Source organism: Arvicanthis niloticus (assembly GCF_011762505.2).
Source record: "Arvicanthis niloticus isolate mArvNil1 chromosome Y unlocalized genomic scaffold, mArvNil1.pat.X SUPER_Y_unloc_19, whole genome shotgun sequence".
NCBI lineage: Eukaryota > Metazoa > Chordata > Mammalia > Rodentia > Muridae > Arvicanthis > Arvicanthis niloticus.
Window position 1 is genome coordinate 99,242 of NW_023045010.1, and position 20,037 is coordinate 119,278.

At 37.7% G+C, this 20,037-nt stretch overlaps 1 protein-coding gene across 1 annotated transcript; it reads left to right on the plus strand.

The window, feature by feature from the left end:
* The first annotated feature begins 1,139 nt into the window (after window positions 1–1,139).
* LOC117701266 (uncharacterized) lies at window positions 1,140–19,028 on the plus strand. The gene is given in 17 exon segments (XM_076706209.1): window positions 1,140–1,168; window positions 1,835–1,948; window positions 1,950–1,993; window positions 2,364–2,449; window positions 4,399–4,488; window positions 5,859–5,958; window positions 6,957–7,106; window positions 8,155–8,285; window positions 9,841–9,914; window positions 13,297–13,387; window positions 14,112–14,292; window positions 14,658–15,079; window positions 16,060–16,212; window positions 16,612–16,746; window positions 16,836–16,924; window positions 17,372–17,894; window positions 18,380–19,028. Coding segments are annotated over 17 exon segments (2,496 nt in total). The 3' UTR covers window positions 18,464–19,028.
* The last annotated feature ends 1,009 nt before the right edge of the window (window positions 19,029–20,037 follow it).

Sequence of the window (20,037 nt, forward strand, 5' to 3'; positions counted from 1 at the left end):
ATAGCTGAAACATACACACAGAAAATTTGGAAGATTGATGATAGATAGGAGATAAGCAGGGCAGCTAGAAGATAGATGGCACATGGGTAAAATATAGACCTAAGGTTGCTAGAGGATAGTTGGTAGATCTATGGATAAAAGATAGCTAGAAGATAAAGAATAGAGAGATCAGAGATTCAGGGTAACTAGATGATAAGTGGTGCATTGATGGAATAGAGATATCGGATAGCTAGAGGATAGAATATAGATAGATGGAAGATAGGCAAAATATATCCAGAGAGTAGTTGATAGAAGACATGCACAGGAAAGCTAGATGATTGATGATTGATAGATAGATGATAGATAGATAGATAGATAGATAGATAGATCGATAGATAGATAGATAGATAGACATATTTCTGTTAGTCAAAGGTATCTAGGTATAGCCTAGAGACTCAGATTAGCTACATGATAGCTGATAGGTAGTATAATAAAGACAAGATAGCTATAGAATAGATGGTAGATGCAGCACAGTGAGAAGACAAAGGATAGATAGTAGACAGGAGACCTACCAGGTGGATAGACACAGGATAGCTGGAATGTAGATAATTTGAAAGATAGAAACAGCATAGTTAGGATTTCTAGGGAATAGATGATAGTTGGGTAGAAGGCATATAGCAGATTGTTCGGAGGATAGGCCATAGACATATTGATGATAGACAGAGGTGTGTAGAAAGATAGATGACTGATTGGTGGAAGATAATAGAGATAATGTAGACACAGGAGAACTATTTGATAATTGACAGATGAAAATTAAACACATGATAGTTAGAGGGAATATGATAGGGAGAGACACAGGCTATCTAGAACATAGATGATTCATAGATGGAACAAGGGCACATGATAGCTGGGGTATAGATGATCCATAAATGGAAGATAGACTCAGAATAGCTGCAGTGTAGGAGATCCTTTGATGGGAGATAGACTCAAGATAACAACAGGATACATGCAAACAAAGACATAGATGATTATCAGGCATAGAGCAAGATAGACATAAGACAGCTACAGCAAGGAGATGCTATAGATTGTAGAAAGATGTTTACTTAGTAAAAGAATGGTCTTATTTGGTTTTAGAATCCACCTCTAACCGACTGAAAAAAATGGAGAGGAATACACAAAAAATGAGGAGGTAAGAATTTGTAATACAATTGGCAAAGCTTTGTGTTCTGACCTCTGTTGTTATTTCAGATGTAGACAAACTTTGTCAGGGAAGTTGAGGGTATTTTGGTCTCTTCTGTGGGTTTTCTCTTCCCCCAGTTTCATTGTAAGACCTGGTAAGAATTACTGTTAAAGCAGGTGAGAACAGAAGGGAAGCTAAGTCTTGCCATTTCACTCAAGCTAATTCAGGTTTAACTTAAGTGATTGCTAAACAACAGTGCCAGACATTGTATTAGGCTGTACTGGGAAGACATGGAAATGGATTGGTTTTTACTTTTAACAGCCTCACAGCCAAAGGGTGGCAACATTGACTTTCATGTTATTGTTTTAATAGAAATAGATCTTATTTGTTTGCTTGTTCATTTATCATTTATTTTGGAAACTAGCTCATGATATTTAGCCCAAGACTTGCATCAAATCCACAATCCTTCTGCCATCTCACCGGAGTACTGGGATTAAGGCCATTTTCTGACATATTCTGCCACAGAAGTTATAGTGTATAATGAAGAACTTGGATGTTATATGAATGAAAAAGATCTGTCTTTCTGTCGTCTTAGTCCTCTTTTGGGGCACTATATCAGTAATTAGCCTCAGCTTTACCATACATAAAGCTCATGTTTACTTCTCTGTAAATTAGTGGTGCCTCTAATCCATGCCAGAGGATAACCCATGAAGATCTTTGCAATTTGCTGAAGAGACTTCAGAAACTGATGAATAGACTTGGATATGGATCATCTAGAAAGAGACCCAGAGAACAGAGAACAGCCTGCTATTGCCTCTCTGTCTTCTCAAAGAGGTTTGACTTAGGTCCATTTCCCTGATTCTATGCACTCTTTGTGGCTAAACTTTCCAAATATATTTTTTAGGCTGTGCCCACTCCCTTACAATGCATTTCTTCTTCAACCCTCTTCAAAATGCCTATAGCTGCTAGCACCCTACTTCACGAGTTCTACACACACCTTGTTCTCATCACTTTCACAGAGCTCACATAAAGATGGAAGGAGAGATTCAACCCCCCAAAGTTGTTTTTGAATCTCTACACATGAGTAATGGAACACATAAGCACCCCCTACCAAACTAACAAAGTATTTCTCTAAATTATAAGCTGAGAATTCTAATATCAATAGTTATCTTAATTTAACACCTGCCATTTCTTTTATGCAAAGGAATGTTCAATGTACAAACAAATTATGAACAAAACACAGTTCCTGTTTTTAATACCTATGAAGAATACCATAAGACGGTTCTTCAGGTAAGGGTCTTTTAATTTGTTGTTTACATTTACATGTCGATCACCTAGAATGCAAGATGCACTACATCACGTTTCAAAGCACAGCTGGAAAGAACAAGTTTTCAAACAATAACAGAGCAAATATTATAACAATACACACTCTTAGATGGAAACCTAAACCATGTGCAGGCATCTTTTATCCTTTCAAGCACTTTTATTTAAAAACACAAGGTAGGTAGGTAGGTATCATCTGTTGAAATCTGTGTTGTGAAGAGGCTTCAGAATATCTCATTTGAAATCTGTCAATACTTTTATGAAACCAAATGCACATTTAAACTATTCCAGAAGCTGACTATCAACTGCAGAGATGGTTGTAGACAAAAGTGCAGGCCGTGTGCTGTGAAACTGTGAGAGTCACTCTTCTACAACCTTTTAGCTTTTGTCTGGTGTTAGTAACTTCCCTGGAAAACCTTTTCTTAGAGAAGATTTTTTATGGCACAAATATGTTGCAAGTATGATCACAGCTGTTTTTAAGCACAAAAATGGGAAAAAAATAATTTTAGTGCCTGTGGAAACAGGGACACATTGTTTTCATATTTTGACTCATGAAAAAAAGTTGACATTTTTGTTTTTCAATTGAGCTGGGGGATGTTAGCTCAATAATAGCACTTGTCTAGCATGTGGGTAATCCTTAATTCAATACTCAGCAAAAGTAGCATACAATTTTTGATTAACACAATGATTCTAGGAGGTGGTCAGTTGCTATTTATGTGCTACAAATATCTTCTCTTGCATGAACGTTTGAGTGAGGATAAACTCAAACCAGTTCCAAAACACAACAGGTAATAAGAGAATATTTGAAACTAATTTTTTGTTTCACTAATGATTATGGTATGAAGATATTCATGATCACATAGGAGTACTGGCTGCTCTTGCAGAGGAGGTAGGTTTAATTCTCTGCACTCACACTGAAGCACACAATGGTCTGTAGTTCCAGCTACAGAGGATGTGATGCCTTCTTCTGGCCTGTATGGGTACCAGGTACACACATGGTACACAGACACATATGCAGGGAAATCCACTCATACACACAAAATAAAAATATTTTAAAATGTTTGTGCTTTTTTATTGTACAATTCACTTTATCAGAGATTTATCACCAATATTGCTTCTTTCTGAGGACTTATTGCCATTTTGTGTTTACAATGAGGTACTGTTACTTGCAACTATCTACTTGTATGAATTCTATGAGCTTGTTTCTTAAAATAATCATTTTATTGCAGAATAGGGTAAGGAAGTACTGCTTAAAATAAATATTGGAATTGAGGATCACACAAGCAGTATCTGGATCACAACTCTAAATTTAAATGAATGAGTACATTGGATTAGCAGTAATTCCTAGGAGAGCCTCGCTTTATTTGTCCTCTTCTTAGAGGTGATACTGAGGCAGGCACACAGGTATCCACATCTCCTTTTTCTGGACAACATTTTGGTATTTCACATGCTCTAAATGTCACCTTCTGGGAAACCTGACTTCACACCATTATACATTAGAAAATTGATAGCACTAACTATATTTTTAAGTTGAACACTAGGCTAAGTATAAATGAATGTGTCTTTAAAAACGTTTAGCATTCAAATACTTAACATATTTAAAGTGTGACCATCTACACTAAGAAATGAATATTTCTAGTGTGAGATGGAAAGTTTAGTTATTGATTTTGGGTACACTGAAGTATGTTTGTCCAAGTGGTACATCATTGATAAATATCTCATGCTTAAGGTGAAGTAGATTCTGTGTAGGAGGCAGAATAATAGAATTTTAATTAAAGATGTGCCTACTTTATAGATATGTAAGAAATGCAATACATTTTCTGTGTTCTATTCTAATAATTTATACACTCAGAAATAAAGCTATCATTTTATTATTGTTCCACTATTTAATTATGTTATTATTCTGTCTTTATTAGTCATTTGAAAATATTTCAATTGTACTGAACATAGAAGGAAAAGTTGTTTTTGTATCTCAGAATGTGACACCTCTTCTTGGCTATCTTCCAGTAAGTACGTGCAGCTTTTGGGGAAATTGGTCATTCTGGATTGTTGTTCATAAGTTATTTCATTTTATGTTCATATAAGTCATTGGTGTTCAGCTATGACTCTGTGACATCATCTTTTCTACTAGTTTCAGTGTTTAGTCAATAAAAACATGCTGGGATTCCGGCAAAAGTTCTTACTCTTCCCTCACCCTATCCAATCCTCTCATGTGTGTCTAAGATGAAATGTCTGTCAGAAAAATAAAACATGCTTTTTGTTAAGAGTCTCAGAAAATGGCACTGAGCAGGGTTAATGCCTGACTTCTTTTGTAATGACTGAGTGCTTGTGCTTTCACTCCTGATTTAAAGAAAGGCCTTGTCGCTATCAGGTGAGCATACACCTACTGAGCTAGTCTCCAACCCAATGATTCTATAGTAATGATGCCACCTCTCTTGCAATGGAAGAATAGGTAACACCCCTTGGTTCTTTATATTTCACATCAAATTTGTTGAATTTTTAATTTTTAACTTTTGTCAAACTCCTTTAAAAAATTAACACACAAAATAATTGGGTTTCACTATGGCTTTCTTTCTTTTTTTTCATTCTTTTTTCCTTTCTTTCTTGGCAAGATAAGGTAGCATTCTATAGTTCAGCCCGCCCCAAAACTCCTTATGTAGCCTCAGGTTGTTCTTGGACTCAGGGCATTCCATTTGATATATGGACCAATGAAAATATTTTTATTGAAAAGATAAGTGTCCCTTTATGGTACAGGGGGAAGAGTTGAACTTTTTCCATCAAAATAAACAAGGATAAATTAAAATGTAGAGAGAGCATGGGACTTGAAAGTATGAGGAAGGTGCAAACAAGAAAGGATTCACATTGAAGAGTGAGAAAGTGCAGAGTCAGGGGAAAGGCTTTCTGGCAGAGTTGTATAGTCACTGGTTGTGTGGCATGGTTGTGTGGCATGGTTCTGTGGCATGGTTGTGTGGCACAGTTTACTGGCAAGGTTGTGTGGCACAGTTGTGTGGGGTTTTCCATCCAGATTCACTTGCTTGGTTCAAGACTGGAGACAAAGTTATGGGTGAGGAGCTGAGAATTTTTTCCAGGCTCATAGCAAAGAGGGAAACAAGACAGGGTGAGGATTACAGCATCTGAGGTCTATGAAATGGGTAGGGAAGAATCCAACTACTTGAGGGAGATAATGCACAGGAAAACTGTGGACAGAATGGATTGTAATGTGGAGTAATCACTAGAGGGTAATGCAAACTGCCTGGAGCACTGCACCTATAGGTATAAATGGCATGGGCAGCACTAAACACCTATGGCAAGGACACAGGGCAGACTAATGGTATTAGTATTGAAAGCAAAATCTGTTCTTTCTCCTGCTCCCTAGGAAGATATAATTGGGACGAGCCTATTAAATCTTGTTCATGATGAACAAAAGGATGACATATCTGAGAAGATCATTCTAAATCTTCCATTGGCAAATATAGGTATGCATACATGGTTTTGTTTTCTTTTTTAATTTAATTTTTGAATTGTGTGTGAAAAGTAATACTTAGCTGAACAATTCCTTGCTCTCTTACACCTTAGTATTTTTTGAAAAAAAAATCAGTGTAGTTGCTGATAATATATCTATTTAAGTTAATAGCCTATAATTTCAAATACTACATTTCTCACACTAAAAATTATTTCCTCTAGAGACTTATGGAGGAGCTCAATAGGACAATACTGTCAGATGACAAGCCCTCATAAGCTGTGGAAGTGCTCAAGAGAGCTGATGGATGCTGTGGGAGGAAGAGTGGGGTACCTCTAAGGATGTAGCCCCTAGCAGTGGTTCTCAACCTTCCTAATGCTGAGACCTTTTAATACAGTCTCTCATGCTGTGGTAATCCCCCACCATAAATTTATTTTCATTGCTACCTCATAACTGTACTTTGGCTACTGTTTTGAATGGTAATGTAAATATCTGATATGTACATGGTCTTAGGTGACTCCTATGAAAGAGTTGTTCTACCCCCAAAGGGCTGAGAACTGTTGCTCTAGTGGAAGGATATGGGTAGTACACATTGGAATTGTGTATTTTGGGGGACACAAATTTAGGAAGGACTGAGTCGATATGTGGAACTGGATCTGAGCTAAGTTGGAGGGAATGGGAACATGATTAAAATATATCACATGCATATATGAAATTCTAAAAGAGTCAATAAAATTAATTAATTGAGAAATCATCCCACCCTGTCTTAGTCTTTACAATAAAACATAATTACAGCAGCCTTTCTCGAATTTTAGTAGTGCTATACAAATACTAGTGTATTGTGTTCCAGCTAGTGCCTATTTTATGGATATAAGAATGATATCTCTTCTGAGGACCAGCATTTATGGAAAGAAAGTTGTGTTCTTTACAATATTGTCTTGACTAAGGTAGACTATTATTGTCTGAAATAATCCATCAGACTACGTAACTTTACTTGTATCTTGCTCTCTTTAGTGGGAAGCATAATCGAATTTTGCTGTTATATAAGAAAAGGAAATGTAGGTCAGAGTGGCCAGGACACATATTGTTACAGGACCATGTACCAAGGGAGATATACATATGAGTACATGAAATTCATCTTGTACTTACAGGATTCTTATGATGGTAAGCAACCCAGATGATGATACTTACATGATGTCCATGAGTGCTGTATTCCCTGATTGCTAGCATACTAATTCTTGTATTACTGTCACTGTGAAATACCTGATACTGCTACACTCACAATTTCTGACTACATTAGATATTTAAAAATACTGAAATTTATAAGGTGAGGTCATATAGAAACATGGATGATTATATAGGTTGAGGATGTGGATGTCTCCTTTGACAAAACAAAATAATTTTAAAAACCTAATCCAAAAAAATGTTTAATGCACTGAATAGCTTAAAGGGAGCTCCATGAATAACTTGAATAAGTTACAGATGGATTTTGTAGTTTGTAAACCATACCACAAATTAGATTCACTGGAGTCTAGAATTCTAACATTATATCAAGGGTCAATATATAGAATATAAACTCTAAATCTCTATACACTGACCTGGGGAAAGAAGTCATTTCACCTAAATTTTTCAATAGATAACATTTATGTCAGGTGTAGTATGGGACCTAGTTTTTGAGGGTTAAGGAAGTACAAGCTGAGAAATCAAGATATAAATTTAAAATTGACCCTTAAAATATCTGAGTTAATCAGAGATAAGGTATAATACTTTTTGCTTCAGGTACCCAAATGCGTGTTAAAATATTTCTCCTATTTCTTTCTTGAAAGTTAAAGGTGAAATATCATTAAAAATCACTTGGACAGATGCATGAATACACACACACACACACACACACACACACACACACACACACACACACTATTTCTTTTAGAGACTAACTCAAGAATCCATACATCAAAAGAAAAAGATTGACATCAGCACAAAAATCACACCTTTGATTTTTCAGTATGCATGCCTCATACATTAGTGGTGACCATGTGGGGATTCTGGGGATCTTAGCTGCAAGGGAAGGAAGATAAAGAGAAGCCCATGGCTCAGAATCTTGAAAACTTCCAGTGAGGTGACAAACAGCATTGTGATGTGGAAGTTGTCTGCCTGCTCTCTTAGCCAGGATTGCTTCTGATATAATTGCCATTATGTCTGTCACCGTTAGAGTCATTTGTATTTTTTGGAAAATTCGGTCCTAATAGCAGAAAGATTTGGTCTTCTGCTCCAATGCTGTTATGGGAGGAAAAGTACTATGTTGTGGGAAACATTTCTGTTCTACGTACGCCGGATGAGTCAGTGAGTATGCTCTATATCTCTCTCTTATTGATGGGCACAGCATTTTCTCTTCCAGCTACTGGACATCAGTGTACATACATTTAGTATTCAGCAAGGAAAGAACAACTTGTATATTAGTTTTATAAAGTGAATTTTCATGTCCTCCCTCTCTCACAACCTTAGGTACTTGATTGTAAAGGCTTTTTACAGGCCAAAGGAAAAGCTAGTTATTAAAATGCATGTGTTAGACTGAAAATCATTTAGTTTGTATTTTCAATGACATGAAATACTTTTCATGTCCTAGATACTGCAGTAAGTACCAAGAAATCACATACAGGCAGCTAACAGACAAGGCACTGATAAAAGGTGTCATGGGAAAGTGAGCTTGTGATTTCTGTTTTGAATAGGGTACCCCCAAGTCTAACAAAGGCAGTCTATACAGAGAGTACACTGACCTCAATTTGGAGAGTTTGAAGGAATAAAATTGCTTATGTGACTCAAATAAGGGAAAGAGTGAAGGGGATGGTGGAGACAGGAAAGTGATAGATTGTGCAGAACTTTGCTCACTGTAGTAATACATACAATATTTATGCTAAGCAGAGTATGATCTAGACTGAAATCCCTAGGCTGCTTTGAATGTGGAACATGAAGTATAAAGAAACAAGAATGGAGATAACCAGATGTGAATGGCAGGAATCTGGGTTGATTTTAGTCATGGGGATGGAAACTCCCGGATTTGGAATGAATGGATACAGGGCTAATTAGAACATTGAAGACTGGGTAGTGTTAGCAGCCTATATAAAGAGCTCTGTTTGGCTGTGGACCATGTTTCTATTGTGATGACATAGTAGATCCCTCCTAGATTCAATTTCAGAACAAACCACTTTTCCATATTGAAGAGAGTGAGGAAAGTTGTATAGAGGAGAAGACTGAAGGAAGTTGTCTGATTTGATTGCCTCATTCACTCTTCCTTCATACCAACCCTCTGGGATCTGAGTTTTATCTTCTGCCATAAGAATGTAGACTTCTAATATACAGGATGACTCAGCCCAAGATCTGTTTCCTATTCTGAGAAAGAGAAAACAAATTTTGTTGTCCCACCCATATTTCACTAGTCTCCAACATGGCACCAGAAAGTCTATTTGCGATTTCCTCCAGTTTTTATCCCTGTGCCTCTAGGATATTGTTTCTATACCAGTTGATATTTTGGAAAACAAATTAAAGAGAACAGAGATAGCAGTCAGAGGAGTCTTTATAGTGTGAGGGTGTAAAATAGCAAGCAGTGAACTTGAATCAAAGTGAAATTCCTTGATCTACTAGTGTTGGACTAAACCACTGTATGTGCATAAATTGTTTTTATACCTGTAAACCTAGCATCTTTTTCAAACTGACGTGACACTTGGATTAACTTGAATATATAATGCATGTTAGAAATGTCAAGTTTTTCTAGTATATAGGTATATTTAATGCCAATTAGGGGGTTAGAAGAAGGTGTAACTCTTCTCTGTACAAAGCTGTAGATTTGATTCTCAGAGATGCTAAAATGGTGACAACTGATGATGCTAATTTTTTGCAGGCACAACCAGTTAACATTCAAACAAATGCTGTAGATGATGATTCCGATGATGACAGTACTATACAACACCATAGGTAAGAGGTATCATGGCTGTAAATAATGCAGAGCCAAAACAAGATTTTTTTTTTTGGTAAATAAAGGCAAAATAAGAAAGATTAAGAATTTTAAAATGACGAATTAGCTTTTCTGAATCTACCATATCATTTAACATAATTTATTGTCTTCCAATAGAACAAACACGGATATATGGTTTTTAATTTTTAATTTTTAACATACTCAAATTATGTTTAAAACTACAGAATTTTTCTTGCCTTTCTGTCTATTTTTCTCGCAACTACCTACCTGCTTACCAACCTACCTACCTACCTACCTACCTACCTACCTACCTACCTACATACATACATACATACATACATACATACATACTTACATACATACATACATCTGTATGTGAGTTTGAGTAGACCACCACCAATACCTCTTCCAGTTTCCAGATCTGTACATTTTAATGTATGGAAGGAATCATTTAACTACTGTCTGTTGTATCATTTCCTCGATTAATCCAATAATGGTTTTAGAAAAAAGTGACAGAAAAGAGCACATAATATACATCTGAGGTTGTTCCCTAATGATGCAGCAGTGGCTTATATCCTGCTCCATCCTCACAGGACAATGGAGCAAAACATTCACTTGCTCTCAGGTGAAAAGATGTCTAGTGCAGGTCACATTATTTGTCAGTTTGTGTGTGGGAGAGAGGAGGGGAAAGGGGAGGGGCAAGAGGGAGAAAGAAGGAAAGTGAAAAGGAAAGGGAGAGGGAGAATGGGGAGAGAGGCTCGAGGAGAGAGAAAGCCTGAGTGCAAGAGAAAGTGAGAAAGAGCTAGACAGCAAGAGAGAAACAGAGAGAGAGATAGAGAGAGAGAGAGAAAGAGAGAGAGAGAGAGAGAGAGAGAGAGAGAGAGAGAGAGAGAGAGAGAGAGAGAGAGAGAGAGATTTTCAGGCTTTCCAGGAACTCACTATATAAAGCAGGCTGGCCTCTAACTCACAGAGATTCTCATGCCTCTGCCTCCCATGTTCTGGGGTTAGATGAGTGGGCCACCATGCACAGCCTGAAAGACAATGCAAAGGCAAAAATTTGCCTTAAGCTTTCAAACAAAACCCAAGCTTGGCTTTGAGACAGTTCTACCAAGCCAAGTAAATTTAAGGTGAAAGATAGATTAATGTCTGAAGTAAATGGGAGAGCTAGGGGTCCCAGGTTACTTACTACCTTAAAAAAATCACGATTGGGAACAGATGGATAAAAAGTAACAATATTTTGCAGCCAAGGCTCGGGGCTTACAAAAAGTCCAGGATGATGTGAAGTGTTTAAACTTCAGTGACTGGTTTCAATTGAAAACAAGGAGGAATCTGAGTATTGTATGGTTGTCCCTTAAGACCCAGGGCTTACAATCAGAAGCCTGTGAAGGCTCTGTTCAAAGCCTGCTGGCCACCAAGCCTACCTGCTGTGAAGCCTGCCTAGACAAACTGAATTTTGCTCATCTATAAGTTCATAACAGGGAACTCAACAGAGGCAGAAGGTGGATTAGAGGTTGTCTCTGGCCAGTATTGTGTGCAGAGTGGATGGGGACAGAGAGGAATGGTAGCTAGAACAGTGGAATACCTTTTCTGAGCTATGAAAATGTTCTCAAACTGTCTTGGGGTTGGAGAGTTATCTTAGTGCTTCCCCAGAGTAAGTCACCAGCATATAAAGAAATATGTAAATATGAAAAGGCTAAAAATGCAAAGGGAACTAAAATCATTATAATCATCTTATGATCTGAATCGACCAAAAATCCTTGAATTGAAAGCTTTAATTGAAGTGTTTGAAATGTGTGTTTTGTCACTTAAAAAAAAAAAAAACGGATTTCTCCACTGGCAGGGAATGTAGCTCAGTTGACAGAGGGCTTGCCTAGCATAAACCTACCAGCATATGCCTTTGATATCTGAGTTGAGAGGTGGGGGCACATAGAGCAATTTAAAGACAATCATTATCTGTGTATTTTGCCTACATGTATGTCTGTGAGCCACATATCTCCAGTGAAAAACAACAGTTGTAGAGGGGTGTGAGATACTCTGTAACTGGAGTTACAGAGAGGTGTAGGCTTCCATTGAGGGAGCTGGGAATTGAAACTAGGGCCTCTGAAAGAGAAGTCAGTATTCTTAACTGCTGAGTCATTCCTCCAGCCCCAAAATAAAAAGTCTAATGTCTTCCTTGACAACATACTGAGTTTAAGCCTAGCCTGGGATATGTGAGATCCTACCTTCAAGAAGAAATCAACTTGTGTGTTGTATATATGTACACCCATACATGTGTATGTGTGTTGTGTTAGAATTTTCTCTAAGTGTTAACTATTGTAAATAATATGCTTATGTTTAAATAATATCACACTGAAAATCAAACCAGTAAGAGTAAAAATTGTACATTTCATGCCCAAATAATATATGCAGATGGCTGCAATAACTCATTAACTGGCTTTTCCTGTTTTAACTCTTCTTTATGCCATCAGAATCTCATAAATATCACTTAGCACATTTACTGTTAGGTTATCTTGCTTCTTTCTTTCTTTCTATCTTTCTTTCTTTCTTTCTTTCTTTCTTTGTTTTTCTTTTTCTTTTTCTTTTTTTTCGAGACAGGGTTTCTCTGTGTAGATCTGGCTATCCTGGAACTCATTCTGTAGACCAGGCTGGCCTCGAACTCAGAAATCCACTTGCCTCTGCCTCCCAAGTGCTGGGACTAAATTCGTGCACCACCACTGCCCGGCTGTTTATTTTTTAAAAGAGAGACATATTACTATACATCAACCTCTCATATTTTGTACTGATGGTGGGTTTCTTGTTGCTTGACCTCCCAAATATAAACCTTGTTTTTGTGTTCTTGTCTTTGCAAGACTAGAATAAGATTTAGTACCAGGACATAAACTATGTTGGCTAAGTGTTTTTGGACAGAATCAAACCTCTAATCCCATGACACAGGACATTTTAAAGTTAGACAAACAAAGTAGTGGGTTGACTTATGGTATTTCCATGCATACATATCATTATACAATGTTAATTTTAATATGATTTTACTCATTCTTTAAGAATTTCACACAATGTATTTAGGTCATATAATCTCCAACTTCTCTTCCTGACGCTTCACAGATCAGTTCCTATGTATTTTCTCCTGTGGTGTGGCCATCAATCCAGTCAGAAATTGGTTGGTTGCACCCATAACATTGTAATGCCATGATTGTAAACATGAGCATGTCTTGCCATGCTAGGCATTATCCTTGATCACAGTGTACACAGCTAGTAAGCCTGTTGATGAATTTCTTTCCTCAATCCCTTTCCAGTACTATGAAAGTTATCCAGCAATGAGGAAGCTTCCTGACCAATACATAAAAGACATATTAATAATGATTTCTTTATGGCTTTATTAAGGCTTTGAAAACGCCACCGTAGGAACAAAATGCATACAGATGCTCAGGCTGAAGTTGTGAATGTGGAGGAGTGTCCTGAAGCAGGAACAGAAGTATGTACATTGGCAGTCACCCAGAGAACCATTGGGGCCTTTATTCTTGTTATGTTATTATTTAGTTAATGTGTGTTATCAATATAGAAAGTCTTTCATTTCAATAAGTATCTTATGAGCATGACAGTTTCTGTTATTTTTTTTTCTTACCGTAAGTAACTGCCATGCTTACAGTAGTCCTTGTGCTTATCCTGACCCTAAGTTGAGCATCTACAAATGTTTTAAAATAACATTTGACTAAAACATAAGCAGGCTTAGGGAAAACTGACATCGTTTGATTCTTTTATTCTTTTATTCTCCTAACTTGCACTATAGCGTTAACCCTAGAAATTCTAGTGTACAATTCATTTATTTCCTACAGCCAAAATACTCTTACTGATATTTTCCATTTAAACTGCCTAAAACATTATCTCACACTTGGCATTTATTGTGTTTGAAGCCTACCTTACATGTGTAGGAACTCTGAGAAAACCCATCAGTGGCCAGTTCCTCTTTGAGGCTTAGTACCCCAACAATATTTTTAAGGATGTATAGGTGTGTGTGTGTGTGTGTGTGTGTGTGTGTGTGTGTGTGTGTGTGTGTGAAGATTTTGTGTCATTCTTCAATTACTGAAGTATATTTTGAGGTATGTCTAAGGTTTGTGACAGGTCTCCCTGTTTTTCCTAGGATGCCTGTCTTATTCTATCTTGTAAGTGAAATGTGTTATCTTCTGTTGGAAATTCAGGTTGAGATTGTAGAAGTTCAAGCAGCCACTCAGCGAATGCCATTTGAATTAATTCAGGTCTGGACACCCTCTCACTCAAGCATAACCCCAGACTTAAATGCAGCCACAAGCATAAGCACTGGCATGAGGACAAGCACAAGTTCTTCATCTACAGATATTTCATCAACAACACCAGTATCATGTAAGTACAATTAACTATTTGGATGTGGTCTAAAGAAATGGCATGAACTTCAAAGTCATAGCAAGGTTTAAAATAAAGACCATGCTCAGTTTATAATGGTGTGAAATCACAGATGTCCAGTCTAACTTTGCTTGTTTTCTGTAAACCTTTGGAGATGATGATTTCAGAGCAATAAAGTTAAATATCTCTTCACAGATTTAATCAATCCCCAGTCTTGTACATTCTAGAAATCCCAATGAGATATGTGCAGATTCTCGCTCTTCCAATAGGAAGAATTCAATAGAATTCTTATTATTCACTTGATTTTTCCTTTTTTGGCACGTTTTACTGTTTTGTCACAATCTACTCTGTGCTTTTTTCCCTAGCCCCTACATCTGGACAGGGGTATGTGATAGATCCAAAATATATGCTAGAGCCCCAAGACAGAGAATTAGAAGTAGGTCCAGAGTTTCACCTAAATGACAGCCGAGATGAACAGGCCTCTCCAGAACAAGGAGAATGCACTGAAGAGGATGTGAAGAAACCCTTGGTAGAGGCAAAGATATCCAATCCTAAGGAACATGTAATTGATGAATATTTTGCATGTCATGATGCTTCTTCAGATGATGAAGATTCTGAAGACAAGAAAGACCCTAAGTTCCAAGAAGTCATTGTGGGTCAAGAACAAGGACATCAGAAGGCACCTGAGGCTGCCCCATCTATTCCAACCACAGCATTACAGGCTGTGCACCCAGAAGCTGTGGTAGAACCCACAGTACACACAGATTTGCAGGTCCACAATGCTGAGGTACATCTGAAAGTTTTTCAAAATGCATTTTTTGCTCCTCTAACACTGTCGAGCTTAAATTCACTTTGCCCAGGTTAACTTTATAGTTTCTAATCTACTAGCTTTTCAAATATACAAGAATGTTTTGTGCTTCAGAGAATAGTTGAAGTAAGTTGAGCTGCTATGAAAATACTGGATTTCTACTGGTCCAGATTTTCCTCATGTGTGGGCAAATCTCAAGAGAGGGCAGCTCTTTTGAAGACTTTATCCCAACCTTCTCAGCAAACAGCAGCATAAGCTAGTTTCTTTTCTTCTGCTGGCCTTCATTTCTTCTATCCTTGATTGTGGATATAAACATGTATTTGGATAATGATTTTCTAAAAGGCTGGATTCTTAAATATACAAGATGATCAAGCAAGGGAGTGAGTTTCTATCAGTTAGGCAGAATTCTTTGTATCTCTTACAGATCCAAAATGCAGATACTCCACCCCCAATTCCCCAGACAATATTCATAGAATAAAACCTAAAAGATGGTTGTTTCAGTTTAGCCCCAGCAATGTGACAATGGCAAATTCCTGAGTCTTGGCATCTTTGTTTTTGAAAAGGCCTTCTTGCCTTGCAGGGATTTTTTTTGGAGTATCATGAAATTTCATTGAACTATTTAGAAGAAAATTTATGTGAATACATTTATCCTTTTTAAAAAGTTTTTAAACTAAAATGTTTTGGGTTTTTTAATTTTTGAATTAGTACACAATTAAATTCTCAGTGTAGATATGATTTTTCATTTCTTATAATAATGAGTAATGGGTCTGCAGTCTGGTTATGTATAGGAGGTGGTGGCCCAGGCAGGTCTTAGCAGGGCCCAGAGGAACATCTATATGTCTGGGGTTTCTTCAGGGCTTGGTTAAGCAATCGCTCTCCATGTTCACTGTGTTTCTTACAATAAGAAAAAGCATAGACTAACAGCAGATCTTTGATACTTTGTTTACTTACAAATGCAGCCAAGGAAAACATATCAATACCAGCGTCCACTTATTGGGGAAAAGTTTGCTCAACTCTGTGGGCCACGAGTGTTGATGACAGAGGTCTATGATTTGAATATAAGTAGATCCTTCCATGATGAAAAACATTCTTACCCAGATATTGAAGAGGAGGTACAGAAATTCAGTTTACTTTTATAACTGAAAGGACATTTCATTTTCAAAAAATGTAGGGTTGCTTCCTTTACTAAGCTTAGCCTACTCAATATGTTGCAATTCAGTGGTCCCAGAAAGTGAAAATTATTTGTGCAAGGTAGACATGAATATAGGCTAGATGATATAAACATGTTTGTGTGGGTGTTCTGGATTTTTAGAAGTCTGTAACCCAGGGCCATGTCCCTGAATACTGTGCTAGCAAAGCAGTCAGTAGTTCCTATAGCCTCATATGTACAGAGACCAGACTTTTATTGTTCTTAATTCATTTGAATGTTAAGTTCATTTCTTGGGAGGGGGTGTTTTTTTCAGACATTGAATTACTTTTATGTTTATTTTTTGATGCATCAAAACCTGTAGGATAGAGAACAAGAACAATGTGAATATGAATTTGCCCAATGTATTGAAATGCTTCAAAACTTAAAATATGAACGACCAGGGCAGCATCAAACCGGGCAAGGACAAGGATCTTGTGTGCATCGTTCACGAGAACAGGTACTGGGATAGACTGAGCATGAAATGTAAGACGGGGATGTATGGTATACCTGTATCTTTTTTACAATAACCCTGTTGTGTTTGTACAGGTGGTGACTGTTATTGATGACTTGGGGTCACCCACCATGGAATTTTTTGGAAATGACAATTCTCAGCATTCACAAAATGAGACACATAGGTGAGAGATAGATTGGGAAGAAGGGTGGAGGCCATCACCTTTTCCCTTGTTCCTGCCTAGTGGTGCCTATCTGAGTACCTATTAATAGAATGGAGGATCTTTCACACAGAAAGCCTAGATAAGACAGCCTCAAAGTGAGAGACTTCAAATCTAAGCCTTGAAATTAGTTGGCTTCATTGCTCAAGTTCAGAGTCTCTGTACAGGGTGTTTGTAGAGAGTCTTTATTGACCACAGCTGAGTAATTCCCCAGTTTCATGTCTGTTCTTTAACATTTTGGAATGAAGGCACTGGCTATGAAAACCAGGGATATAGATGTAAGATTTCTGTTACATGCTGTGAAGAGCTAATAATATATAAATGTGGATCAGGTTATATGTAGCATGGAGAATTTCTCATGAGCCATCATACTTTGACTTATGTCACTTCTCCAAATTTCTTCTCTTACAGATGTTGGGAGGATCCTATTGATTGTGCCCCTCCACTTCTGCATCATTCATCAAGATCATGCCAGGAAATGACTGCATCACATCAAACATTGGCAGCCTCATGTCAAGCAACATTACCGTCATGTCAAGCATCATTTGTGTCATGTCCAGCATCTTTACCATCATGTTCAGCATCTGCACCATCATGTATAGTACCTGTACCGATACATAAAGAATCTGTACCAATATGTCAAGTTTCTGCACCAATAAGTGAAGCATATGCACCATTAAGCCAAACGTATGCATCAAAAATTCAACCATCTGCACAGTTATGTCAAGTATTGGCAGCTTCATATCAGGCATCTGGACTGTTATGTCAAGCATCTGTAGTGACCCATCAAGTATCTGCACCTCGATGTCAATCATTGGCAGTGTCACATCAAGCATCTGCACCACCATGTCAAGCATCAGCAACATCATGTCATGCATCAGTGGTGTCACAACAAGTATTGGCAGCATCATATCACCAATCAGCAATGTCACCTGTAGGTGCTTCTCAATCATCTGGAAACCTTGATTTAAAAATACCTGCCCTGGAATCCTCAGAAAATTTTATCCAGCTATAGAATAATGTCATGGGCCCCATTACAGAACATTATCATTTAGTAAAGTTCCACTCTTGGGTTTACAGGCAAAGAGAGAATCAGTATTAAAAGTTGAGATATTCTATAGCTTTTATTATTTTGCATTTAGAAGGATTTTGAGCCTCTTTTTCATAAGGGAAACACACTAGAAATATAGTCTCTAGTTGAAATGCAGACATGAAGTATTATCAAGTTAAGGAAGTTACACATGTAGAACTCATTGCTTTGTAAAAAAAAGTGTCTACTAGGATCTGTATATGACTGAGCTAGATGGATGGTTCTCAGGTACAATCAACATTCTGTCTTCCTCAGCATAGATTATCTAATGAAAGAATTCTAGCCAAGCATTTAATTTTACCACTCTCACCCCCCCTTTATTTTCTCAGCATGCTTCTTTTGACCACCGAAGAGAGAACATTCCATGCTTTCTGCCCCCCTGGACAAGATCACTCTGGTTCCTTTTGGGCTGAAGAGGATACTAATCCTCATCCATGAGGGGAAGATGAGGCTGAAGACAGGCCTCCACTGTCTGCATGGGAAAGGGCCATACAAAATGGGAGAGTCCCTTGATGGGAGAGGGTGTGTGGGTTATACTGCTTTGCTTGCAAATTAAGTTTGTAGTTATTTGTAAGCATAGTCAGTTTATTGTAAATATTGCTGAAGAAGTTGACTGTTACATCCAACTTGGTGTGTGATAACAGGTGATCCCTGGCCCCTGCTTTTTCAACACCACTTTGTGTATATGTATATCCAGATGTGCTTTTGTTGTGGCATGAGCAGTATGTCAGGGCCCTACGTATTTTTCTTGATGAAATTTAAAATAACATAGAATTGCAACACAGGGAGGAACCTGTTCTATCATGCAGTTTTCCCAAATTCTGATGCCCTGTTTATTTTTATTTTTTTTATTTCTATCTCTTTTCTGTAGCCCGGTGCTATTTGATATCCTATGTTAAATGGTTATCCAATTGTGAGCAACTAATATCTGTTCAGAATAGTGTACATATTTACTTAATAAACACTATGCTCTACTACAAGTCTTATGTCTGTGTTGTTGACTGTGATATCCTAGGAATATTACTGACTTGGTAGACTGTGCTTATGTCTTGATGAAGAGCCCATATTTTAGAGCTAAACATCTCATGCAATACCTTTTCCTAGTGTATTAGCATTTTTTTGCCACACTTACAAATGTCACTGGCTGCTACTCTTGCATGTGGCTATGAGTATAGACACTGTCCTCCTGAGTGCAGCCTTTCTTTTTGGTTTGTCTTTATGTGTGTGTTGTCTCAGCCTTACTTTTAAAGTAAACAAACCAATGAAATAAAACCAAGAATAGTCTGGCATGCCTCCGGGCTCACGGTTTATGCCCGAGGGTTAGAAAAGGAATGTTTCTGTGCTCCCTAAATTCACTGGGATCCTTAATCTCCAGTGTGATAAATTTGGAGATGAGGTCTTGGAGAGGTTATTATGGTTCTGAGGATAGGAGTATGGCAGTGGCTTTTGATAGCTCCTCAACCATCCTGGTACCAGAGTGACTTTGGAGTTGCCTTTGTCTTCCCACATATCACTTATAGTTCTTACAATCACAGGTATAGCTCTGCATTTTGAAAGGGACTTTAGTACTTTGGTCTTCTGCTGCAGAATAGGACATGGGAGAACAGAACTCTTTACTCCCAAACATAAGACTGCAGAATGCAGCAATCAGAATGAGCACATCTAAGGGAGAGGCATGGGAATCCCAGGAGATCAGAGGCCACCTGTGGAGAAAACTGGATTACTTCACTGTTTATACTGTGGCTGTTCTTGGTGATAACCTCCTCAAACAGCCCTGGGACATCTGAGCACAGGTGCCCTCACATTGTTAGGTTGTTGGATAAATGCTGAGACATACTGAGTTTACTGGTTTGGCTGTTTCCCTTGCTACATCTGCCTAGACCATAACAGCTAAGGGGAAGTAGAAGCACAGAGTTCTCCAGAGCTTGTGAGCACTGGAGTCAACAGCTGAATCTGGCATGCCATGCTGATCCAGGAGACCTGTTCC